Raw genomic sequence first — 25,831 nt, forward strand, 5'->3', positions numbered from 1 at the left:
TAGAGTTTATTTTCTATTTTATGAATGTTCCATAATGCAACAATCTTTTTCTTCTTAATAAAAATAAAGTTTATTAAGTTTTATTGAATCTATTGATGATCGACACACAAACGCAGTTTCAGGGGGTCCCAGTGTTGCCAGGACAACGGGTCCATTAGTCCCGGCGCCGCCCTTCATAACCTGTGACTTCCTGTCATTCTTCTTCACTTCCTCGTGTGTGCGTTTGTCCCCTTTTCAAGGCCTGTTGTATTGGACGATTACCGTGAAATACTCGAGGGGAAACCTTTCCTCAGTGGCCTCTGCATGGAAACATGTTTTAATGTACTCATCTGTTTATAGTTCATGTATATTTGTCTTATTTGATTCCTCTGTAACATGAGGCAATACATGGCTCCGATTCACATCCACATTCTGAACCAACAGGACACTGAAATCAGAATCCCGACGTGTTCGTCTGAGTTTGCGAAGTTTCTTTGCAGGAAACCAGCTCGCCGTATCAAGGCTCTGCACACTTCCTGTCCTGGAGGGAGGGCGTGTGGAGGAGGAACCAGGAGAAGCTGGATATACAGAGGCAGCGAGAAGAGAAACTCAACGTAAAGGAGATAAACGAGGAATTGGACGGTAAGAAAAGCTTCACCTTGGCGTTTTAAACGTTAACCCAATTAAAGCGATAACGAGATGTGGGACACGAAGCTTCCAGATCTCGTGTCCTCAAACTGCTCTCAATTTCTCTGATATATTGATGGATAAACATTTCTATAAATGATGGACATAATTCAACTCTACTTTTGGAAAGTTCAGAATAAAACTGCTTCACTCAGACGGCAGCATTTATTTTTAAGTGGACTAAAGTCTGACTTTATTATGGAAAACTGGAGAAATGACTCGCGTCGTAGTGGTAGAAACTATCTTGTGTGTTCACAGGATCACAGATTGTAATGATTTCTAAATATGTATAAACATCAAGTAACTTGTTTATGACATCGTATAAACCTTCAGGAGAAGTAGAAGAACAAAATCTATCTTTCTATATCACAGCTATTTGTGTTATAACCCATTTATTACATGTTTACATGCTAGCATGCATTATAAACCCTGTACTACATGTGCATAAGTTAGTGTGTTATAACCCATCTATTACATGTTTACATGCTAGCATGCATTATAAACCCTGTATTACATGTGCATAAGTTAGTGTGTTATAACCCATCTATTACATGTTTACATGCTAGCATGCATTATAAACCCTGTATTACATGTGCATAAGTTAGTGTGTTATAACCCATCTATTACATGTTTACTTGCTAGCATGCATTATAAACCCTGTATTACATGTGCACAAGTTAGTGTGTTATAACCCATCTATTACATGTTTACTTGCTAGCATGCATTACAAACCCTGTATTACATGTGCATAAGTTAGTGTGTTATAACCCATCTATTACATGTTTACATGCTAGCATGCATTATAAACCCTGTATTACATGTGCATAAGTTAGTGTGTTATAACCCATCTATTACATGTTTACATGCTAGCATGCATTATAAACCCTGTATTACATGTGCACAAGTTAGTGTGTTATAACCCATCTATTACATGTTTACTTGCTAGCATGCATTATAAACCCTGTATTACATGTGCACAAGTTAGTGTGTTAGAAACCCTTTTACATGGTATAGTGTGTTTTAACCTTCATTAAATATAAGATGCTGATGATTTACACCATAATGGCATTAGAGGACGTTCACTCTGCCTGATTTTTTTTCCTATCGTAACAGACTCAGAGAAGATGGAGTCTTCGTTCTGCTGGTTACCCCTTGTGATCTTCTTCAGAACCATCTGGGCCTCTTCGCCGCCTTACACTGTCCACAGTGATCGGGTCAGCTTCCACCAGGCCTCCGAGCTCTGCCGCCCCGGCGTCCTCACCAAGCTCTCCAGCCAACAGGAGGTCCGCGATGTCCTCGGGTTTGTCTCCGGCTCAGCGACTCCGTTTCAGGAGGAATTCAACTTCTGGGTCGGGCTGAAGAAGCTCAAGGATGAGTGCGTCATTCCCACGCTCCCTCTGAGGGGGTTCAAGTGGACCGAGGATGGCAGTCAAGAATTCCAGGTGAGCCAATGGGCACAGGAGCCGCAGGACACCTGCACGGCGGTGCGCTGCGCGGTGCTGAATGGGCGGTGGGATGGGTCCAACTTCACCAGCTGGGGACTGGTCCCGGTCAGCTGTAAGAGCAACTACCAGTTTATCTGTAAGCTGAGAGATGGAGGAACCAGTGCCAAACCAGCAGAACCAGAACCAACAGAACTAGCAGCACCGGAAACACAAAATGCAGCATCGCCGAGACCACCAAAATCCGTAGCATCAGAGCCAACTTCCCCACCAAAACCAGCTGGATTAGAACCAACAGAACTACCAAAACCAGCTGCATCACAATCAACAGCAGTACTCAAATCAGCTGCACCAGAACCACCAACGCATGCTACTCCGGCTAAATCAGAACCAAGACCTTCAACACAACAACCAGACACATCTAAACGAGAACCTGGGCTTCCTTCTCTCGGGCCGAAGCCTGAAACTCGACCTGAGCTCGGTTCCGGTTCCTGTCAGAACCCCCTCATCCCCAGTGCTCGCTCCATCAGCTTGGACAACAGCAGCCGGATCCAGGTGGAGTGCTGGTCCTCTGACCGGGTGGAGCTGCTCTGCTCGGGCCATCCTCCTGTCTGGGGACTTCTGGACGGCTCGCCGGCAAACTTCTCCACTGTGTGCGTGCCGTGTGGATCTGGCTTCCGGAAAGACGAGTCCGGATTCTGCGTGGACGTGGACGAGTGCGCCGGCGCCGCCTGCAGGCACAGCTGCCTTAACACGGCAGGCTCCTTCAGGTGCTTCTGCTCCAACCAGGACGGGGAACGCGTTGACGAGGACTCGCCGGCGTGCGCCGAAGCCACGATGGCCGGCGTCCTGATGCCGGTGCTGGTTGCCACGGCGACGCTGGCGTTGCTGGTGCTGGTCGTTGCGGTGACGGTGAAATGTTGTCTGATAAGGCGCTCAAAGACACGCGCCATGAAGAAGGCCGAGAAGATGGGGATGAAGAGCGATGAAGACTCCTTCCAAAGGCCGTGAGACATCGCCAGTGTGCCGCCACCTTTTTACAATTTGTATGTTTTAAATGTTGAAATATATATAAGTCACTCTGAGACAGGTGAACTTCGACCTCATTTGAACATAAAACATTAGCAAGTTTTTTGTGATATTTAAGAGAACGTGAAGAAGGAAAATTGAATCAATAAAATTATTGCCTACGGCAAAACGGAAGGCGTTTTTTCTGTACACGTATATAGATGATTGAAGTTGAAAAGTACATTTCTGGATTATGAATTATTTTAACATAATGATAATTGTTTATACCTTTTGATCAATAAAGATTATTGCTATTTAAAAATGAATTTTTATATGCGTGTTTCTCTGGTAAATAAAGTAATCAACGTGAAAGTGAAGAAGGGACGTGAGGATCGCTGGATTCGATTGGTCCAAAAAATTGCTAAAAAACCATGAACTCTGGAAAACGTCATGGGGTCAATTCAATTTCTCATTTTATTTTGTAAAGCCCAAATTACAAATTAGCCTCAGAGGGCTTTACAGTCTATATTAGCATAAATTGCATTTCTATAAAAGTAGATGTTATTCCTAAGAAGTCCGCTGGGGGTCGCACTGTGGGGGGCGGGTGCTCAAACCAAAACAAAAGGGCACCCATTGCCAAAATAAAGCAGACTAAAAATATGAATAATAAAATAAACAAACAGTGGGATATTTTCCCACTGCTTCTGCTTTCAGTCTCTCTTTTCTTGGCATTTTGCTTCACACTTTGTAAATGAGAGAATTAGTGTTTTGCGTTGTTACATAATTGTTTTGTACTGTTTTCTTTTACAGTTGAAGCATAAGCAGCATCACACTAATAATGTACCACAATATACCGTCATGTAGCTCAACTTAAGACCGACCTTTCATCTCAATAATTGATTAAACAAAACTAGTAAACTAGTCTAATTGTAGAACAGTTTAGATGTAGAGACGCTACGGCGGCCGGGGGGCGGGGCGGACGATGGAGACGCTACGGCGGCCGGGGCGGACGATGGAGACGCTACGGCGGCCGGGGGGCGGGGCGGACGATGGAGACGCTACGGCGGCCGGGGGGCGGGGCGGACGATGGAGACGCTACGGCGGCCGGGGGGCGGGGCGGACGATGGACACGCTACGGCGGCCGGGGCGGACGATGGAGACGCTACGGCGGCCGGGGGGCGGGGCGGACGATGGACACGCTACGGCGGCCGGGGGGCGGGGCGGACGATGGACACGCTACGGCGGCCGGGGGGCGGGGCGGACGATGGACACGCTACGGCGGCCGGGGGGCGGACGATGGAGACGCTACGGCGGCCGGGGGGCGGGGCGGACGATGGAGACGCTACGGCGGCCGGGGGGCGGGGCGGACGATGGACACGCTACGGCGGCCGGGGGGCGGGGCGGACGATGGAGACGCTACGGCGGCCGGGGGGCGGGGCGGACGATGGAGACGCTACGGCGGCCGGGGGGCGGGGCGGACGATGGACACGCTTCGGCGGCCGGGGGGCGGGGCGGACGATGGACACGCTACGGCGGCTGGGGGGCGGGGCGGACGATGGACACGCTACGGCGGCCGGGGGGCGGGGCGGACGATGGACACGCTACGGCGGCCGGGGGGCGGACGATGGACACGCTACGGCGGCCGGGGGGCGGACGATGGACACGCTACGGCGGCCGGGGGGCGGGGCGGACGATGGACACGCTACGGCGGCCGGGGGGCGGACGATGGACACGCTACGGCGGCCGGGGGGCGCCACCTACCGTCGAGGTTGAAGAGGAACCAACGCGGCTCGGACCGAGGTCCTTTATTAGCGTGAGATATGGATGTGAAAACATGAGCGTGTGTCACACGGTGAAACCGTGAGAGTTGGCGGCTCTGTGACAGCCGGGTGCTGGAGAGGTCTGACGGTCCCGTTAACTACACTGACGTCACTAACATGCGTCTCCCGTCGCATCTGATCTACGCAGTTAGTGGAAGTGGGGTCGTATTCCCTAAACACCGCGTTGTCTTTGCTAACTCGTGGATTCTCCTTCAGCCGGTGACGTTTCCCGCAGAGGGAAGGTTGTTAGGTAGAGACGTTGGGAGATCTGTTTTACTATTGGAATCCAGCCTTCGTTTCGTGTGTCTTAATATGAACGGGAGTATTGTTGTTTCAGACGCGAGACCGGTGATCTTCCGGTTCCACCATAAGGCGCGGACACGTCGCTTCTTCAGTCTCCAACGTCTTAAGGTCCAACATGAATCTTTGGGAAGCCCAATCCGAGATAAAGAAGCTGCTGAGCCACGTGAAGCCGAGTGACGTCCGTGGTCTGCTGACGTGGATCCGGTGTTCAGGTACGTCCACCAGTTCCCCCGATGGTGGACTCACCTGATGGAGGACTCACCCGATGGAGGACTTGATGGAGGACTTGATGGAGGACTCCCCTCATAGAGGACTCACCCGATCATTCTGACTTCTTGTTTCTGCAGACGAGTTCGACGACTTTCTGTCCAACAACCAGACGAAAATTCTGAAGAACATCTCTGAAGATCTGAGAGGGAGTCTTCCTCCAGATGCCATGTTTTCCTCTGAGGTTACTGCTTATAACAAGGTACTAGTATATGTGTGTGTTTATATAATATATATGTACATATATATGAACTGATGAGGTTGTCACAGATGCAGCAGTGCTCTCGCCCAACGATCCACGTGGACAGTTTCCTGTATGATGAAGATCAGGTGGACTTTCTGTGTGAGGACGGAACCATGAGTCGGTCCTATTGTCTTACCTGTGGATCCCACAGAACCGCCCCTCTGGGTCAGAACATATCTTCATCATCCCACACAAGTCTAGCACGCTTTATCATATTCATCCTCTTCTTCTTCCTCCTCAGACTTCATCTCTCACTCATTCTCCATATCGGAACTTTGCTTCCTGTTCGAGAACGTTCTTCCAGACCTGAGCGGTCAGCTTGTGGTGGACGTGGGCTCCAGACTGGGAACGGTGCTGTACGGGGTGAGAGGATAGCATGCTAACAAGGTAGCATGCAGACATGCTAATGAATACATGCTAATATGGTGACTCGCTGACATCAATAGAGACAATGTACAACAAACACAGGAAAGACTAAGTGTGTTTGTGTGTGTCCAGGGTCATGTGTTCAGTTCCGCCTCTCAGCTGATTGGTTTAGAGATCAATGAGGAGTTTGTCAAACTTCAGAATAACATCCTGCAGAAATACAAGATGACCGACCGAATACAGGTACACACACATTATAAACGTGTGTGTGTATAATATGTACACACACACTACACCATATAACTTTCTTCTCCTTCAGGTTCTGCACACGGATGTTCTGCTACAGAATGTTCTGCTGCAGAAGGCAGATGTTCTCATCCTGAACAACGTCTTTGAGTTCTTCATGGAACCCAGTGAACAAGTCAGGTCAGTACACACAAACACACCCACACGCATTCTCAATCTTATCATGTGGAACAAGAATGACATTTTTCAATGTGTGTGTTTGTGTGTAGAGCGTGGAGGTTCGTCATGGAGAACTTCAGGAAAAAAGGATCTCTGCTGGTTTGTGTTCCTGGTCTGCAGGAAAGTCTGAACAGTCTGCAGGTGAAGAACATCTAGAAAGTGTTTAAAGTACATGTGTAAAGTGTAAAGTGGTGCTCTAGTGTGTGTGCAGTGTTTGAGCACACGTGTCGGGCAGAGGGGTGTGTCGGTGTGTATTCAGTGAGTGGACAATTGTACAAAAAAAATCCAGACTTTCTGGGGTGGCGCCTGGAGGGGCCTCTCTTCTTCAATGGTAGGAGAAACACTGGTGTGTGTGGACCTGTATTCGATCTGTCGGCTCGGGTCAAGCACACACACACACACACACACACACACACACACACACACACACACACACACACACATCAATAGGGGTGAATGATGACATGGAGTGTTAAAGGGTTCTGATTGGTTGGAGGAATACAAATTCAGTTAATTTACTATTTACCAGTGTCACCTGATCCCTGTAGCTCCACCCCTCCTCCATGTGAGATGAGGTCAGAGTGTAGCGAGGTGGTGGAGTTTGAGGACCACTTGCTGTTTGTATCCAACAGGTAGACCTGCAGCTTGGCTGGGTGGAGGAACTTCCTGTGGACCACAAGGTTTACCTGGGCGGAGACATGGACCAGGATGCACTGACACAGATCCACCTGTACAGGGTCATGTGACCTTGACCAGACCTGCTGGTACCTCTGTTTCAATCTACAAACATTAAAATAAAGTGTTTTCTTGTATATAGAACTATTTCATTCACATTTAAAACATTTCTGATTATAAATGTGATGTGAACAAACCCTTTGTTTTGTTTACAGGAAATAAATGATGTATTCTCTATCTGGACCGTGTTATTATTTCTATTAATATTAGCATTATTATTATATTAGCATTAATATTGAAACTATTATCAGTATTGTATATCAATAGTATTATCATTAGGATTATTTTAAGTGTTATTATCCCGCTCTAAAGTAAAGTGACAATTAGTTTACAGCTACATTTTTTTTTTTAATGAACAGTGGATTACAAATAAAATACATTACATCACAGGTCATTTAGCTCAGTGGTCCCCAACCACCTGTCGTTTGGTACCGGGCCGCACCACAGAAAGCTTATATATATATATATATATATTTTTTTTTTCTGAAAAATGTTTTATTTTGAAAATTGACCGGATTTTCTCCTAACTATGTGCGCTCGTGCCTCTGACAGCTTCCCCACGCGTCACCAGGCGTTTTTCTTCACGTTTAATATTGTCCTCTTACCGCGCGCGGCAGTCTCGCCCACCAGCGAACACGGGTGTCTTGCTCAAAGCCACTTCAACATGGGACTTTGAGCAGCCGGAGCTCGAACCACCAACCTTGCATCCTCCTGCCGCATCATTTCCTGCTGTCGCTCACTCTGCGTCATCAGGTCCCGGCTTCCTGCCGCTTCCTCCTCTGTCGTCACTGGTGCCGTTACCAGGGCAACCATTGGCTCGCAGCGGAAGAGTGACGGTACGGCCGACAAATAGGAATCAGGAATCATTTATTGCCACAATATGTGACATACAAGGAATTTGGCGGTTGGTGCGTAACAGCAGACAGTACGACAATGGACGACAGCAGTGCACGAGGGACACAATACAATATAATGCTATGGGTTAGTAGTATAAGGCTATGGGTTTGTTTAAAAATAAAGTAATAAAAGTTGGTTAAAAATTAAAAAATAAAGTGCACCAGCGAACAGAAAGTGACAAGTTAAAGTGACGTGTGCAGTGTGAAAGAAAGTGACCGGTGTGATGTCAGAGTCAGTCAGTGGGGGACCGGGCTCTGTTGATGAGCCCGACTGCCGACGGGAAGAAACTGTTGGTGTGGCGGGAGGTCTTAGTCCTGATGGACCTCAGCCTCCTGCCAGATGGAAGGGGCACAAACAGTTTATGTCCGGGGTGAGAGGGGTCGGCTACCATCTTTTTAGCTGCTTCAGAGACCTGGAAGCAAACAAGTCCTGCAGGGACGGCAGATTGCAGCCGATCACCCTCTCTGCAGAGCGGAGGACACGCTGCAGCCTGCCCTTGTCCTTGGCTGTGGCTGCAGCGTACCAGACGGTGATGGAGGAGCAGAGGATGGACTCCATGATGGCCGTGTAGAAATGGACCATCATCGTCTTTGGCAGGTTGAATTTCTTCAGCTGCCTAAATAGGCGCGAAGGATGAGAGCAAAGCTCCACCCACTTACTCTATGAGGTGCGTTCATGTGACACTCAACAGCTCGGAAACACACGAACATTTAACTGGTAAACAGCAGTGACCAGGTCCTGGAGCTCTACTAGTTTTGTTTCTGTTTTAATATAAATTTAAATTCGTATGTTTGTTGTTTGAATGAAGATGAGATCAATAATGAATCTTTTACCACGTGAACCCCTTATTTTAATGATTTGACTCCCACCAGACCACCACCGAGGCTCTCTGGCAGACATTTTGAGCCCTTGAATTACCCACAAATCCTTGCTACGTGACGTTAAAAAACGGGATAATGAGCATGGAGGCGAAAAAATGTAAACAAAGAGTACGGCATGTGTGTTCAGAATGTCACATTAAATTATATACATTTAAAACATTAAGGATTAAAGACGAAGGGCAAAAAACATGAAATCTGACAAAATGTATTCATGAAGTAATTTTACAAAAAGATAAAACACTATTTAAAATGACTTAACTTCTGAGGAAAGAGCCTGAAAGACGTTCAAATCAGAGAGTAAAACGTATGACATCATTTCACGGAGGGGTCAGAGGGACATGGCGCCGTAGAGTACCAGAGAGCAGCGGAGCACTGAGATTCCCCAGCTTCGCGAGGGTCCCTGAAGTAGGTGAAAACTTGGTCAACAAGCCGCCAGTTGAGCAGCTTTCGGCTTCATCCCGGGACGACTTCTGCTTCTCCGAGACTGAGGACCGGGTTCACCGCCCCGTCGTGTCTCCATCTTGTCCCCGAAGAGACGGTAGAGTCGGGATGCGTGTTTCTATTGTGTGGAGGAGAAGCACAAGAAGCTCCATGTGCGCAGATTAACGGACTCTAACAAAAGACCCGCGCGCTGCTCGCCCCCCCCCCCCTCCCTCCCCCAGCGCTTTCCGCGTGGGACTCCGGTTCTCCCGGGACACCGGACTCTGGTTAGTTCCGCCCCGGTCTGGCTCTCTAGTCCAGTTCATTTTGACCCGGTTTCCCTAGTTTTATTTCCACAAGATGCCCCTGCTCCACCGGAGAGCCTTCGTCCGGCAGAGACCTCCAGCGGACCTGCGCCCGGACGAGGAGGTCTTCCTCTGCAAGATCACCCACGAGATCTTCAGAAGCTACGAGTGAGTACCCGGATCACCGGGTCACCGGCGGCCCGCTCGCAACGGACGCTCGAGCCGCTCGACCAACTTTCGATGACAGTTGGTCGTTGGGCAAACTTCCTCACAACAACCCTCAAACCCAACTTCCGGTTCCTTGAAGCGTTCTCGGGCGGTGGACCGGTTACCGCGTCCGCCCCGAGGCGGGAAACGGGCTCCCACAGGCCCGGTGTAATGTTAGCTGAAGTTATCTAACTTAGCTACCCCGGTAACGTTAGCTAAGTCAGCTAACCGCGTTAGCCGTTAGCAGTGAGGCGGGCCTGCCGCCGCTGAGACTCACCTGTCCTCCCGACAGGTGAGTCTCTCTCCTTCCTGTCGATACAAACTAGTCAAAGCGAAACAGAAATGCCGCTCATTTGAAATGCTAGACTTCTTGCTCTCGGATAATCTCCATACTGGTCATAACCTGATAGAACCAGGTGTACAGGTAGGCTCCCAGGTGTGACCCAGACGTCTCCGACCTGCTCAGCGGTCAGGACGTCCTGTGTGATTCTCAGAGAAGACTTTGGAGCCGGTTTGCAGACCGGACCTGCAGTCAGAGAGGTGCCACCTGCCGTAGTGGATGACGTTGATTGATCGGGTATTGATCAGAGGTTCTGGTTGTGGTCCTCCAGTGAGTTCTTCGAGAGGACCATCCTGTGTAACAGCCTGGTGTGGAGCTGCTCACTGACGGGCCGGACCGGGCTCACCTACCTGGAGGCCACAGACAGCGAGCGGCGGGCCCGGCTGAGCCTGCAGAGCTTCTCTGTGTCTCTGCTCCACCCGCTACTCCACCTGGCCGCACACAGCCGCTGCTGCAGGCTGACGGAGCTCTGCGAGGTCGTCTATGCCTTTGTCAAGGACCGCTTCTTCCCTGGGGAGACGGTGGACGTGGTGGGACGCAACGGGGCGAGGTAGGTGGGGGGAACGGAAGCAGCAGTCTGTCTGTTGTAACATGTGAGATGATCATCAGGGGTGATGGTGTGCGTGTGTGTGCGTGTGCGTGTAGACATGTGTGTGAGATCCTGCAGGTCCTCTCTCCTCACTCCAGTGCTAATGGTCGCTCTAAACCATCCGGCGGCGACGCCATCGTCATCAGCGACAGCGACGAGGAGAGCGAAGCCTTCCAGAGTCCCACAGTCAACGGGTCAGTGGGTCAAAGTCTTTAGGAAGGGAGAGGTGCATTGTGGGTAACGGGTGTGTGCAATAGAAATGAGTGGATGATTTCTTAATGTTCGTCAGCAGGAAGAAGAGGAAGAAGAAGCCTTTGAGTCCGTCAGTTTTTAAATACATGGTGAGGATGATGAAGGCGGAACACTCGGAGCCGTTCACTGTGACAGCCAATCACATCAGGTGAGCTGCAATAACCAGCATTGTTCGTATTATTTACCAGTGTAGGCGCCTGGAAACAAAGAGGCAAGTATTCCTTTTGACTACAACGTGTGACCGTTTGTTTCTATCCAATAACTTTTTAGATTTTGAACGTCAAAGTAACAAGTTAATACAAATGTAATCACCATAATAAATACATTGAATAGTAATACAAACTGTAAGTGCAAATAAAGTTCTAAAAGTAACTCAAAATAGCAATAAAGTCTTTGCAAGTGACGAGCGTGTTGAGGATGTTCATCTCCTTCATGTGAGGATGACGATGCTCGGTACTAAAAGACAAAAACACTCCGCTTTAATTATCACCGTGTAGGTTTTTATTATGCTACAGTGAATCTCTCGTAATTGTGTTGATATGAAATTATTTTTTTCCACAATCTTGTGTTTGCAGAGTGCTAATTGGAGGTTCTTCACAGCGAATGAAAAGACAGGCTACAATAATTCACATTTATATTTAACATAACAGCGTTAGCAAGCATCCTCCACGTAAGTGTGAACCGTACGCTAACAAGGTTAGCCGTACTTAGCTAGCTAAACTTGCCCGTGAGCAGAAGACGTGGAGGCCTTTAAATGTGCGTGCGTTGCCGTCACGCTGCTTTGAAACGACATCTGTGTTCTGGTTCGCTGATGAAACACTCGCAGACTTTTTCGACTCTGCCGCGTTCAACTTGATAAACGTCTCGTCCCTGGTGCATGTGGACAGCAGAAGACACAAAGCGCCCCCAGCACTTCCTATAGTGTGTTGCCATGCTGAATGAAAAAGACCCGTAGCTTTTTATACTATACGACACGTCGGCGACTAACCGCTGAGCCGGGTTGGGTTTAATCCACATGCTCTGTCAGCTGCGTGTGACGAATGAGTCCATAACCATGATGTGACTGAGCTCCTGAGTGGCGACGCTCACACAGTGTTGATGTGGTCCCATAACGACATGCTGATGTTTGTTCAGTCGCAGGAAGACCAGCGTCTCCAAAGAGAGGCTGAAGCTTCTGTTCAAGCAGCACTGTGAACCTCAGAACGGGACCATCGTCCTCAAGGTGAGCCCCCCACACACCACATGATGGCCCCCCTGGTGGAGCCTGAGCCCGATTCAACGGCGGGTAAACACTGCTCGATAACGCCGTAGCACACCAGATGATGTCCAACTCGTCACTCCTGTGTTGATGATGTCCATTCCTGTCCCTCAGTCCTCCACTGTGACAAAGTACCGGCTCTCTGAACAATCCTTCTCTCAGTTCTTCCCTGATGAGCCCCCCCTCTTCCCCTTCAGCCCTCCCGCTAAGGGTGGGCGTGGCTCACCTGGACAGGTAAGGAGGATGTGTGGATTAGATTCATATATCTGATCAGTTTGATGGGACATTTATATCAGAGAATGGGCCATGTTACTGTTATTAATAACATAGATTTGGTATATACTTGGTTGTAAATATTTGTATGCAGTGTTTCCCAGGGTTACAGCCGGCCGACGTGGGGGACACTCGTTGTCCTCGCATGTGCCCATCAGGGCAAACACGCATGGACAATTGTAACCGTAAAAAAGACTTTCTTGGGGTGCCGGTCTCGGTCTATCTATACCTTGTTCTTTCATTAAACATGGTATTATCTTATGTACATGTCACATGCACACCCCCACCAGGGGACAGAAAGTTGGAAAAATGTCCATCTGGAAGAGATTTAAATGATGTGAGCCGCTGCAGCAGTCTTCGTCCCCCCAATGCGCTCAACATCGCACCTGAGCCAGAGAGCAACTCTAAAGAAAACCCTTCAAAACTGTCTCCAGGCCAGCTCGTCCCTCAGCAAGGCCGCAGAAGAGAAGCTGAAGCTTCTGCAACAGAAAGACGACATGGCAGCTGCAGCGAAGGACCGAGTTCGTCTAAAGAAGGAGAAGGAGGACGTGCAGGAGGCCAGGAGGAGGGAGAGGGAGGACCGGGAGAGAACCAAGGAGGACCAGAGAAAGAGGTTTGAGGAGGAGAAACTGAAGAGGAGGGAGGAGAAGGAGCGCAGGAAGCTGGAGAAGGACAGGGTCCGTACAACAATAATATCATTCCTACTTATTTTAACCAATGAGGATATTTAAGTGTGGTTATTGTAGATGACATAATGAGGCGTGTGGCTCTGCAGGAGCGAGAGAAGCTAAAAGAGGAGAAGAAGAAGTATGCAGAGCGCCTGAAGCTGTGGAGCAAACCCAGAGAGGACATGGAGTGTGAGGACCTGAGGGTCAGTGAACGCACCACAGCTCCCTCTGACCTGCCTATGGCGCCAAATCCAGGCCCCAAGTTTTGATTTGAAAAACAAATATGAACCCGAAAGTTTTGTGTAGAGGGCGGGGCATCAACTGAGAGGGGCGTGTCATCATGAGTGACAGCTTAACAACTGTAAACGCAGCATCCCTGCAATGGCATCCGAGTTTGGTTAAGATATTCACCGATACAGGAAGGTTTGTTAAGCTGCCACGCCCCTCTGCTGATGCCCCGCCTCCTACGCCAGATCAGGGTAAAAAGTCTGAATGTGAAGGAAAAAAAATATTTTATTCTAAACAATTTTAGAACTGATTCAAAACTATATTTAGCCCCCAAAATATCAAGAGCAAAACTTTGGGTGTAGTAGTCGGGCTGAGGGGGGGCAGTACACTGGGTTCTGCTGCGAGCGCCACACAGACTTATTCGCAACACTCGGGATTTTTAATTTTTATTAATTGCAATTAGTCTTTTCAGGAGGGGGGCGTCCCCCTTCTAATGGGAAGAGAAACCTTTGACCTGGATTTGGCTCCATTCCCGCCCTCCTGCTGATCCAGGATCTGTGTCTGTTGCCTCCATCAGGAGCTGCCCAGTCCCGTCCCAGTGAGGACTCGTCTGCCCCCCCACCTCTTTGGAGAAGCTCTGATGGTTCTGGAGTTCCTGCGGGCCTTCGGCGAGGTCCTCGCCCTGAAGGACGAGTTCCCCGAGGGAGTCTCTCTGGGTCAGAACCCCCCCTCCTCTGTACACCAGAGCCCCACCCTCAGCACTGGACCAGAGCGCTGTGCTTCCTCACACGTCTGGTCCAGTTGTCACGTATTATTGACCAGCGGCACGTTGCCTCCCTCTGAACGAATCCGGTTGCAGGCATGAAATTTGCCGTTTTGAAACCATAATAGGTGACCTACGTGAATCGTGTAGCTTCGTTACGTTTTGGGGGGGGATTCATAGGGTGAGTGATGGTTTCAATAATTGTAATATTTTCTGGTCTATCTGACTTAAGTTAGCCAGGAGCTTTGTTGACACAGACGTAGCTAACGTTAGCTACAGCTTGGTGAGTTGAGTCATTTAACGCGACGTTGGCCACCTGGCTAAAGCTGCGGTAGCTAACGCTAGCGTTCTTGAGGAGGTAGATGTTGAGGTGAGGGGGCCGACGAGGCAGAAGGTGAAGTGCTCCACCGTTCTGTCAGCAGACCTGCCAACCTGTTCAAAGTACGCTGGTACCGTTTGTCACTAAACTACGCAAACGTTTGTTTAAAATGAATTTTAGACTAGTTGACCAGCGCACATTATATGTAATGCATGACGAGTATTTAATGACGTGTCCCCCATTAGTCGTTGTCAATCCCCCCCCTCGGTACGCAAAACATGATCCCTGGGACAAAACCAGTTGAAAACCCCCAGAGGGGCGATACCCTTCTCACCTTTTCCACCCGTGACCCGTTTTCATGCCTGTGGTTTCCACGCAGCTAATTAGCGACCCTTGGTGTGTGCGCCCATGTTGTCGAGGTCCTGCCACTTCTAGACGGGTTCTCTTGGTCTACTGTTCAAAACTGGCCGTGTCTCTCCACAGAGGTTCTGGAGGAGGCCCTGGTGGGTTCTGATCCTGAAGGTCCTTTGTGCGAGTTGCTGTTCTTCTTCCTGTCGGCCATCTTTCAGGCTCTGGACGAAGAGCAGGAGGACGTAGCTAAAGAGCAGGCTGAAGGTCCCCCACCTCCACACCCCCACACACAAACCAAACCCTAACCCATGTGTGTACCAGTATGCGTTAAGCGTGTGCGTTTGCTGTGTAGACCTCCCGGAGGCTCTGGATGATGACCACGATGCCACCCAGTCGGCGCTCAGTGCGGTCGCCTCATTGGCTGCCTCGTGGCCTCAGCTGCACCAGGGTTGCGGTCTGAAGCAGCTGGATCTGGACAGCTGCACACTGTCCGAGATCCTGCGGCTGCACATCCTGGCGTCTGGTGCCGGCTGTTACCATGGCAACGCCAAGTTCCGCTACCAGAAGCAGGGCGGGTTCACCTTGATGGACGACCCGTGTGTGGAGCTGCGATTGGCCGAGCCCTTGCTGCTGAAGAGACTGACCAGCACCTCTGTGTACGACCTGACTCCAGGTCAGTCAGGGATCCATGAGGCAGGATGGGTCTAGAGGAAACTTCATGTTGTGGTTCCTCAAGGATCTAGAAGTGTACTGATGAGTTATTGATGTTTCTAGAGGAGAAGCTGAGGATCCTGAAGGCTCTGATGGGGAAGCTGCTGACGTTGGCCTCCAGCAGAGACCTAATCGAGGACTGTGTGGAGGATCAAAGATCTGCTAAACAGGAGCTGAGAGAAATCCGATCCGAACAACACCGCAGAGACCGAGAGGAGGCTGCACTCAGGTACACACACACATCCACACAGTGCTATGTACACACACCGCTATATGTACAGGTACACATTCATTTAGAAAGTTCAAATCTTCAGGGTCCGTCTCCGTAAGGAGGAGAAGCTGAGGGAGCAGGAGACTAGGATGAAGGAGAAGGAGGAGAGACTGAAGGAGCAGGAAATTAAGGGAGGACTCTGCACCAACAGGTGAGACTCAATCCGGTTTCTCTTTGATTTGTTAATCAGTCACTATAATAATAATAATAATAATACATTTTATTTGAAGCGCACCCTTAATGCGACAGAGAAAAAAAGCGCCTTCCTGATTAAGGTTTCCAAGCCAGGTTTCAGAGTGCAGTGAGCGTGCTGCCTTCAGGGACTCAGGGAGACTGCTCCACCTGCGTGGTGGTGCCGAGCAGAAGGCCCGGTCGCCCGTGGTGAGCAGCTTGGTGTTTGGGACCCGGTGGGGTGGAGGTTTGGGGAGTAGTTCTTGCAGATAGAGAGACGCATTCATGAGTGAGTAGTAGAACTTTGCAGTGGATCTGGAATGTGACAAGGAGCCAGTGGAGTGAGTGTAGGACGGTGTTACATGCTCATGTTTGTTTTGGATGCATTGTAGTTTCAGGATATTCTTATGATCCCAGTGAAGTTAATTACAGTAGTGTAAGTAGTCCTTACAGTAGAGATAAAAGCATGGACAAGCTTCTCTGCATCTGACTCCCTGAGGCAAGCGGCGAGACGTGACGTGGCTGCAGGCGGCTCGGGCAGCCTTGATGTAGAGCGGTGTGTCGTCAGCATAACTGTGAATGGACATTCCATGTTTGCTGATGACACGGCCGAGGGGGAGCGTGTAGGTGATGAAGAGGATGGGGCCGAGGACGGACCCTTGCGGAACACCACAGGAGACCGGGAGCAGTCTGGACTTATTTAGTTCTGCTAGAAACCACTTGAGTGCAGTCTGATAGTCCAATGGTGGTGTGGAGGCGCTCTAGCAGGATGCAGCAGTCCAGTCCAGAGGATGAGAAGTGAGGGTGATCATCAGCAGGTCATTCGTCACGCTGAGCAAAGCCGTTTCTGTGCTGTCAGCTGAACGCAATCCTGGCTGAAACTTTTCAAACAAGTTGTTATGCTTGAGGTGATCCTGAATCTGAGAAGCAACTACCTTCTCTAGGACCTTGGTCAGGAAGGCACGGTTGGTTATCTATAGTTGGCTAGAACCTCTGGGTCCAGATGGGCTTCTTAAAGAGGGGCCGGATCACCGCTGGGACACAGCCGGAATGAAGGGCAAGGTTAACAACTCTGGAGGTGAGAGGACCGAGAGGAGATGGGGTCCAGGGTCCAGGTACAGGCAGTAGCTCCAGCCAGGGGGACATGCTTCATTAAGCACGGCGTAGTCCCCTGGTTTATACCAGGTTTCTGTCAGGCACACAAGCCCTTTGTCCAAAATATGGTCTCATATGAGGGGGGTTTATTAGTGAGGGACGCTGTGTTTAGCAGTTCCATGCTGGCAGGAGGCCGAGCTGGAAGTCTCCGTAGTGCCCTGCGATGCACTGCATGTTTCCCGTTGAGCCTTAGATTGGATCACGACGTGTCCCATGACGACTCCTACGTGTGTTTTGCTTCCTGATTCCACGTTGAAACTGTGGCGCAAACCTCTATGGATGTAGCGAGGTCTGTTTTTCAAAATCCCACAATCCTGACAGCAGCTACAAACGAGCACAGCGCCGAGAGCAGCCATCCAGAGTCCGCCGGGTCCTGTTGTATTCCAACACGCGAGGCAGGCGAGGCTCCCAAGTGAATGTGACTATTTAGTGTGATTAAAGGAATGGTGTTCATCATACTGTATCAACATCTGCGTTTAATCAATACACAACTAACAAATCAAAAACTTTGACATTTATTGTCACATAACGAACAACTGAACATATGTTTGACTGCAAATATAAATAATGTTCTCATTAACAAAAAAATACTGCATTTCAAAATAAGAGAAAATAAAGAAAATGGTGCATATTCAAATCAAGTGCATCAATTAAGCAAAAAAAAAGGGGAAGAAAAGCTTGAAATCCCATTTTCTGTTTCACATTTGCACTCAACTGTCTCAGCAAATTATACATAATGAATCTACACATTTCAACAATTGAACAGTGTGTGTGTGTGTATATATATATATATATATATAATATACACACATATACTGGTTATTTTAACACTGCAGGTGTCGTTTTCTAGATGAATGTGCTTCTATCGCATGCGTGTGCGTAGAGCTACAGAGCCTTAAGGGAGGAGGTCAGCAGAGACTCCCAGTGACGACACTGGAACCAGAGGGTACAATTAATATGACCAGAAGACAAGTGGCTAGATTTGTCGCTAGTAGGGGTTGCAATGCCTTCTGGGACTTTTAGTGTCAGCCGTTGGCGTCCTGTTGACCGGCGGGCCAGTTATGATGGACATGTGGTATCAAGCCGAAGCCCGCTGGTCTGTGCTGCCGTAAAGACGACCGGAGCTGCTGGTCGGCCCGCGAGCGTCGACCAGCAAAAACTAATGGTTGGTTCGAATGTTCTGATGTGTTTACGCTGTAACTGTTTGCTCTGTGATTCGAGCTCAAATGAAAGAAATCTGAAAGTTTGTCTGTTTTTCTGTCTGCAGTGAGGCTCCTGTAAAACATTTAATTGAGGAAGACGAGGAGCAAAAGTCTTCATTCAACAAGATAACGGGTAAAAAACAAATCCGAATCTCACTTCAGCACTCTTCCTTTCTGCTGAGTCATCAGTGTCGTCTCTCCTCCAGCAGACGTCAACCAGATAGACAATCAGCCGACCTCTGACCCCAAACCCCTGCCCTGCCCCCCCACTCTGCTAAGTGCCAAGGAGCAGGAGAAGGTCAGCCACATGTATATGTCGTTGGGGGGCTTTTAAGGGGGGCTTAACAGAAAAGGTTTGGGAACCCCTGCTGCTCCCTGCCGCAGGTTCGAGAGCTGCAACAGCGGATCCAGAAGGCTGCGTCCTGCACCTGCCTGCTGCCGCTGGGTCGAGACCGCCTGTACCGCCGGTACTGGCTCCTCCCCTCGGCCTCCACCCTGTTTGTAGAGGAGGACGGCTTCGGCCTGACGGAAGACATGCTGCGTCCACGGCCCAGACCCGCACAGGACGCCCCTGCCACGGTGGAGGAGGAGCTTTCCCAGGGGAGGTGGGTTCTTTTGGTATTGTTTGAAAACCTGAGCTCCGGTGATTAGACACAGTTCTAAATATTATTTAAATATTTCCTCCCTGGACAGTGCTGGCACAAGCCCCACCCCCTTCAGCACCTGTGGGCCTCCAGTCAAATGTCTCAACCAATGGTTCTTCTACACCTCGATGGAGGAGGTGGATCTTCTGATTGAGGCTCTGAACCCCAGAGGTCACCGAGAGAGCGGCCTGAGGGAGGCACTGCTGCAGGAGAGAGACAAACTGACCCACCTGATGCAGAGCTGTGACAGGACCAAGTACAGTTCCACAGGTACGCAGGTACATCTACCCTTTAGGGGGCTGGGCGCCACCCTGATGTAATGGTAGATGCACACACAGATAAATGACCTTTCTCGTTTGTCTAGATGATCTGGAGTGCCGATCTGTCCCAGAATGGACTTCTGCAGCTGAGCACGTGATGGAGGGGAGACTGAGAGACTTGTTGCTGGACATTGAAGACCGAATCCACCAGGGAACCTTGGGGACCCTGAAGGTACACACACACACACACACACACACACCTGGTGAACACAGAGGACCAGGCACAGCAGGTGACTCTTCTCCCCCCCAGGTGATGGACAGGCGGGTGTGGCGCTCAGCACTGGGGGCAGGAAACTATGAGCTGCTGTGTTCTGACGGAAGGATGAACGCACGAGTGGATCCTACGGAGGTGGACTCACCTGTCCACCTGAGAGCCAGAGACAGGTACGCAGACGCTCGGATGGTCAGTCTGTCCAGCAGGTAGACGAGAAGACCCAACAGGTGTCTTTTCCTGCCCCGAAGCCGCTCTGTGATCAACTGCTACCTGAGGGACAGAATTTTGACGTCCTCATTGAAATACCAGTGTCTAAGTGTCCCTTTGTCTCCAGACTCCAGGAGCTGAGGTCTGACAGCGGATCGGTGGCAGCGAGCAGCGGGGGCGGGACTCCTCAGCTGGTCAGCAGCTCGGTGCGAATCCTTGCCCAGGCGCTCTCTCACATTGAGCAAGGCATCGAGAGGCGCTTCATCAAAGCTCCGCTGGGTGAGTCCTGGATGATGCTTCCTGTTTACGTTCTGTGTCTTGTATGTAGAGAGCGCTGTTACATGTCTCACGTTTTCACAGGAGACGAAGACTCAAAGAAAGATCCGAAGCCCAAGAAGAACAAAAGGAAAGACGAGGACCAGGCCAGTGATGGTAGAATGTCTTTTTAAAGAACAACCTCTTTAAAGAATAATATTAGTTTCTTTCATTGAGTGGATTCATTCGTCTCTCAGCAGGATGTCATTACCAGAACAGTTTAAAGGACAAAACTCACTGTCTGTCTCTTTGTCCTCCTGCCTGTCCTTGTCCCCTTATCCGTCTCTTTTTGCCTCCCTATTATCCCATCTGTTCCTTTTTGTCACCCTGTCTGTCCACTGCCCGTCTCTCTCTCTCTTTGTCCTTTTATCTGTTCTCTTTGTCTCTCCTTGACCATTTGTCCCCCCCCCCGTCTGTCCTCAGACGGCAGTGACAGCGGTCGGGTCATTAAGACGGTGTTGGAGCGATGGAGAGAGTCCCTGCAGATTTGCACAAGTCTGTCTCAGGTCCGAAAAGTCCCTCATCCTTTTGTCTCATTAGTTGTCTGTAGGTGGATAAAGAAAATCGTATTAACAATCTGAGTTTGGGATTGACATCCAGATGTTTTTGTCCAGGTGTTTGTCCACCTGTCCAGTCTAGAGAGAAGTGTCCTCTGGTCTCGCTCCGTCCTCAATGCTCGCTGTCGCATCTGCAGACGCAAAGGAGACGCCGACAACATGCTGCTGTGTGACAGCTGTGATCGAGGACACCACACCCACTGCCTGAGACCCCGCCTCAAGGTAGGATAGCCACACCCACTGCCTGAGACCCCGCCTCAAGGTAGGATAGCCACACCCACTGCCCGAGACCCCGCCTCAAGGTAGGATAGCCACACCCACTGCCCGAGACCCCGCCTCAGGGTAGGATAGCCACACCCACTGCCTGAGACCCCGCCTCAAGGTAGGATAGCCACACCCACTGCCCGAGACCCCGCCTCAAGGTAGGATAGCCACACCCACTGCCCGAGACCCCGCCTCAAGGTAGGATAGCCACACCCACTGCCTGAGACCCCGCCTCAAGGTAGGGTAGCCACACCCACTGCCTGAGACCCCGCCCCAAGGTAGGGTAGCCACACCCACTCCACGAGACCCCGCCTCGAGTTGGGCTAACCACACCCACTGCCTTTGGTACCATGTCTCGGCTCCATTAGCATCATCCTAACACTACCATTGGCTTGTTCCAGGCGGTTCCAGAAGGGGACTGGTTCTGTCCGGACTGTCGACCTAAACAGAGATCAAGCCGCCTCCCGTCCCGTCAGCGCTCTTCTATTGATGAAGACGAGGAAGAGCCAGAAGAGGAGGAAGAGGAGGAAGACGAGGAGGAGGAGGAGGAGGAAGAAGAGGAGGAGTCAGAGGAAGAAGAGGATTCCGAGAAGGAGGAGGAAGAACCAGTAGTTGTCAGGTAGGTGTGGAAATACTTAACCATGTCCATTTAAAGTGAATTCAGTCTTAAACAGCAGCTTCTCCTTTAAATTCTCTGCAGAACCAAGAAAAACCTGTTCCTGCCCACTAAAGGCAAAGGTCAACAGGCCACTGCCAAGATCTGCACACCTACCTCGGCAGGGAAAAACGGATCTGCCTCCAAGTCAGTATCTGTTGTAGACCTGATCCCTGTTTAGCTGTAGACCAGGTGGGGTTCCAGAAAGCGGGTTATGTGAAAACTCAGAGTAAGTTAACCGTGAGATCAGGGAAACTGAGTTATCCGTTCCAGATAGAGAGGTAAGTGAAACTCTGAGTCAATCACCATGGTAACAGACTCTGGGTCAATCACCATGGTAACAGACTCTGGGTCAATCACCATGGTAACAGACTCTGGGTCAATCACCATGGTAACAGACTCTGTGAACATCACCTGCTCGCTGGCAGGTTTACTATAAGAAACCCGGAGTTTCTACCGTCTCCTCCCACATGACGATGCTGGTAGACACGGATTGTACGTTGCTAACGAATATAATTGACATCGAAGCCGTCGTGGTTCAAAATGCTTTACGTCACAACAGTCTTCCGACCCAGATTAGACGCTTTATCATTTCCAGAGGAATTTTTGTTAGAACGCTACCGCTTTACTGGTAACGAGGAAACATATGGACCACATGTGATTCCTACAGTTCCACATACAGATTAAACATGGTATTGTTTGACGCTGTGGGCTGGTGATGCCCAACCATGTTCTGTTCAAGGACAAGAACGTGCTAGTTATCCATCATCTGTGCTCATCACTACAAACTCCACTGTAGAATGTGAATGGGCAGAGCACTGCCAGTACATAATATTAAGACACACCTCAGTAGCCCCTCTGGATCGCTCCCTGTGGCAGCAGACAGCGTTTCCTCCTCCTCCTCATCATCATCATCTTCTTCCCGTTACTTAAGATGCTGTTTCTGAATACTTTTAACTACCATCTGAGGCAAGATCTGAGTATCTGATATCTATTACAACTGTGCAGATGACACCATCCACAACTGTTGGGTGGGTGGATATATATTAATTAAAACGTAGGCTATATATATATATATATATATACACACACACACTACCGTTCAAAAGTTTGGGGTCACTTAGAAATGTCCTTATTTTTCAATGAAGAGAACATTGATGAAATGAATCAGAAATACACTCTATACATTGTTCATGTGGTAAATGACTATTCTAGGTGGAAACATCTGGTTTTGAATGAAATATCTACATAGTTGTATAGAGGCCCATTTCCAGCAACTATCCCTCCGGTCTTCTAATGGTACATTGTGTTTGCTAATTGTCTACATTTCCAAAAATGTGTCTTAAGTGAAAAGACGTGTAAAACCATCTTATTAGGGGTTTAATTTAATATTTCAAGTAGCCACTGAATTAATATTTACTTTGTTTAATAGCCCAAGTCAATTAAAGAAAATTAATTCAAATTAAAGTGAGGTAATATATTCCATACCTTTTTAACTATGTTTTTAAATTTCATTTTTAGCTGCTTCCAGGTCCTTTTTTCCCCGTTGGATTGCCCCTAAAATGAAAATCCGATTTCATTCCTACTTATATTCATAACTATAAGCTGCGACGATCTCACGGCTAAATGTCATGTCAATGGAACAGTACATTCAAAGTTACGCGATTCTCCCCCACGTCGCTCTCTCCTGTGAAATACGTGCTCATGCTCACCGGCCTGCAGAAGGACCTCCGACTCCATCGCAGGGAAATGGCTCTTATTTACTGTTGTCATGGTGACTCGTGCTATCGGGGCTCCGTCGATGATGGCTTTTTATAATCGTCAGCTTAACTCACGGTGAACATACTGACGCAGATCAGCTGTTCTGGAACCGGATACTCTGAGACGGGAATCTGAGTTCAAGGATAGACTCAGTTTGTTGAACCTCCTTTCTGGAATACCCCCCTGATCCCTGTTACCTGTAGCTCTAATTCCACATTCTATCCAATCACAGGTCCTCAGGTAAGAAGGCCAACTCGTCTGCAGGTAAAGCTCCGGCCCGTTCTGGGAGTCGGCTCAGTGCTCGTCTGAGCCACGAGATCTTGGCAACAAACACCAAAACCTCCTTGGCTCAGCCCGAGCCCCTCAAGAGGCAGCCGAAAGGTAAATACACGCCTGGGTACCCCGATCAATCAACGGGTAAAACCCGCCACACTTCACGTTTCCATTCTGCTCCGCCCACAGAGGTAGCTCCGCCTCCTAAACCCTCCAGACCCGTCCTTCCGCCCTCCTCCTCCTCCACCCGGCGCTCCTCCGGCAGGAACAATGGCGTCCATGAGCTGTCGGCCTGTGAGCAGCTGACTGTGGGGCTCGTCAGACATGAGGACAGCTGGCCTTTCATGAAGCTGGTGTCCAGGACTCAGGTGTGTGTGTGTGTGTGTGTGTGTGAGATGATCCTCAGCAGTCTGTTAACTCTCACATACCTGTCTGTAGGTGCCAGACTACTATGACATCGTCAAGAAGCCGATCGCTCTCAGTACCATCAGAGAAAAAGTCAACAACTGTGAATATCAGACAGCAGGTGAGGAGACACACAAACTAACGCACCCCCTGCTTTATGGTCAGTTTGACTCCATATAGACCAATGTTTACTCAGGAAAAAACTCAAGCAAGACGTAGTCCTGTTCTCGGTCTTCTATGGGACCAGAGCTGGCGCTCCCTGCTGGTCACTGCAGAGAATGCAGAGAACTAGAGGTTGATGACTGATTCAAACCATGAAGACCAACAACACCAGACTTAAACTTATGGTTTTAATGCTGTTCGTCCCTGCAGGGGAGTTTGTCTCCGACGTGGACCTGATGTTCTCCAACTGTCTCCAGTATAACCCTCGCCACACTAACGAGGCGAAGGCGGGACATCGTCTGCAGCAGTTCTTCTACTCGGAGCTTAGCAGACTCGGCCTATCGGAGCAAGGCGCCACTCCCCCGGCTAAGCGCTCCCGATACTGAATCAAACGCACCCTGTGACCTCCTGACCCCCTCCTTCCCTCCCCTCCCTCACACCTTGTGGTCTGCTAAATTGCTGCTCTATGACCTGATGGAGCGCAGGAGTCAAAGGTTAAAACAAACGTTCTGAAGTTTTGTCGTCTTAGGGTTCATGAAACGTTGAGCAGATTTGACCTGCTGACCTTCAGGGTGTTTACTTCCTGTCCATATATGTGGACATGTAGCAACATTCCAGTGGAGTTGGAGGACAATGGAGACAGATAGTTGGACACAGATACGGTGGAGGACAGACCGTAAAGACAATGGAGAAGGTAAAGATAATACAGGCAATGGAGAAGGTAGGGACACAAGACAGACAATGGAGAGAGACAATATAGACGGTAGGGACCAAGAATAGAGCAAATGGAGACAGGCAATAGAGGCAAGTTCACACCAGCATCAAAACAATTTCCCATCAGGCATTTTGTTTTCTCTCAGGGACAAAAATAATTTAGATTTAAATGAGAAGTATTTTTTTACCGAAGCAGAGCATCAGCGGGCAACAAGGTCTCTTCAACGAGATGTGATTTATGAATAAAAGTGAAATAAGTCATCTGCAGCTGAAGGTCTGTCTCTCTCCTGTGTGTAAGGACTTAGTGTAGCATAAAGACACCAGGTGTGAAATGAATAGGTGGAACTGTTCTTTTAGCAGGGTTTGTAGTTTGTTCTTCCTGCTTTGTTAATGGGTTCTTCTGTGGTGTTGGTGTAACTGCTGTGTCCGCCTCCCTGCTGTACACTACACTGGAGCCACTGCTGCCTATTTATTTAGTTCCTTGTTGGATTTATTTATGACTGATGGAAGCTTCCTGATGCTCTTTGTTCTCATGTAGAAATAAACTGACTTTCATAACGCAGGAGCTGCTAACCGTCTGATTTATTCCCAAACGAGTATTACTGGTAGTATTTTTACAGCATTAGAATACGAGTTCTACCGAGATACTGACAGACTTCAGCACACTATCTTATAAAGTATAGACCGCTAACCGAGCCGTACTTTTAAGAAGTACTGCTGTATTAGTAGTACTTGTAGCTGTTATTGGTAACGGTGGTGTAGT

The 25,831-nt window shown here is 49.3% G+C and overlaps 3 protein-coding genes across 7 annotated transcripts; all 3 read left to right on the forward strand.

Annotated features, from left to right (window-relative positions):
* The first annotated feature begins 51 nt into the window (after positions 1–51).
* Positions 52–3,438, forward strand: clec14a (C-type lectin domain containing 14A). Its single transcript, XM_040198740.2, has 3 exons — positions 52–321; positions 480–621; positions 1,780–3,438. The coding sequence occupies exons 1-3, from the start codon at positions 304–306 to the stop codon at positions 3,117–3,119; spliced, it is 1,500 nt and encodes a 499-aa protein (XP_040054674.2). The 5' UTR covers positions 52–303; the 3' UTR covers positions 3,120–3,438.
* Positions 3,439–4,811: 1,373 nt separating this feature from the next.
* Positions 4,812–7,493, forward strand: LOC120832469 (uncharacterized). Of its 2 annotated transcripts, none has more exons than XM_040198745.2 (9): positions 4,812–5,186; positions 5,274–5,451; positions 5,587–5,708; positions 5,777–5,915; positions 5,992–6,113; positions 6,249–6,359; positions 6,436–6,542; positions 6,632–6,722; positions 7,214–7,493. In XM_040198745.2, exons 2-9 carry the CDS (start codon positions 5,355–5,357, stop codon positions 7,325–7,327), a joined length of 903 nt encoding a protein of 300 aa, XP_040054679.2. In that variant the 5' UTR covers positions 4,812–5,186; positions 5,274–5,354; the 3' UTR covers positions 7,328–7,493. The 2 variants fall into 2 exon arrangements, with proteins under 2 accessions (XP_040054679.2, XP_077945260.1); XM_078089134.1 differs by having other exon boundaries at positions 4,884–5,186; positions 5,777–5,849.
* Positions 7,494–9,051: 1,558 nt separating this feature from the next.
* Positions 9,052–25,630, forward strand: baz1a (bromodomain adjacent to zinc finger domain, 1A). Of its 4 annotated transcripts, none has more exons than XM_040198626.2 (29): positions 9,052–9,987; positions 10,638–10,916; positions 11,012–11,149; positions 11,245–11,355; positions 12,342–12,429; positions 12,580–12,699; positions 13,173–13,415; positions 13,514–13,609; positions 14,212–14,350; positions 15,200–15,331; positions 15,420–15,740; positions 15,842–16,007; positions 16,093–16,200; positions 18,643–18,710; positions 18,784–18,875; positions 18,962–19,182; positions 19,271–19,491; positions 19,586–19,713; positions 19,792–19,925; positions 20,090–20,241; positions 20,323–20,394; positions 20,701–20,783; positions 20,892–21,056; positions 21,500–21,717; positions 21,799–21,900; positions 23,747–23,895; positions 23,977–24,155; positions 24,226–24,313; positions 24,565–25,630. In XM_040198626.2, exons 1-29 carry the CDS (start codon positions 9,875–9,877, stop codon positions 24,738–24,740), a joined length of 4,302 nt encoding a protein of 1,433 aa, XP_040054560.2. In that variant the 5' UTR covers positions 9,052–9,874; the 3' UTR covers positions 24,741–25,630. The 4 variants fall into 4 exon arrangements, with proteins under 4 accessions (XP_040054560.2, XP_040054561.2, XP_040054562.2 ...); XM_040198627.2 differs by having other exon boundaries at positions 18,787–18,875; XM_040198628.2 differs by having other exon boundaries at positions 11,248–11,355.
* The last annotated feature ends 201 nt before the right edge of the window (positions 25,631–25,831 follow it).

Source organism: Gasterosteus aculeatus, chromosome 15, assembly GCF_964276395.1.
Source record: "Gasterosteus aculeatus chromosome 15, fGasAcu3.hap1.1, whole genome shotgun sequence".
Lineage (NCBI taxonomy): Eukaryota > Metazoa > Chordata > Actinopteri > Perciformes > Gasterosteidae > Gasterosteus > Gasterosteus aculeatus.

Bases quoted from the DNA above. Each gene is read 5' to 3' on its own strand.
- clec14a (XM_040198740.2), top strand. The intron at 622-1,779 runs GTAAGAAAAGCT...CTATCGTAACAG, and splicing joins GATAAACGAGGAATTGGACG to ACTCAGAGAAGATGGAGTCT.
- LOC120832469 (XM_040198745.2), top strand. From the start codon at position 5,355: ATGAATCTTTGGGAAGCCCAATCCGAGATAAAGAAGCTGCTGAGCCAC. The intron at 5,916-5,991 runs GTCAGAACATAT...CTTCCTCCTCAG, and splicing joins CCACAGAACCGCCCCTCTGG to ACTTCATCTCTCACTCATTC. The intron at 6,723-7,213 runs GTGAAGAACATC...TGTATCCAACAG, and splicing joins AAAGTCTGAACAGTCTGCAG to GTAGACCTGCAGCTTGGCTG.
- baz1a (XM_040198626.2), top strand. From the start codon at position 9,875: ATGCCCCTGCTCCACCGGAGAGCCTTCGTCCGGCAGAGACCTCCAGCG. The intron at 11,356-12,341 runs GTGAGCTGCAAT...ATGTTTGTTCAG, and splicing joins GTGACAGCCAATCACATCAG to TCGCAGGAAGACCAGCGTCT. The intron at 16,008-16,092 runs GTACACACACAC...TCAAATCTTCAG, and splicing joins CGAGAGGAGGCTGCACTCAG to GGTCCGTCTCCGTAAGGAGG.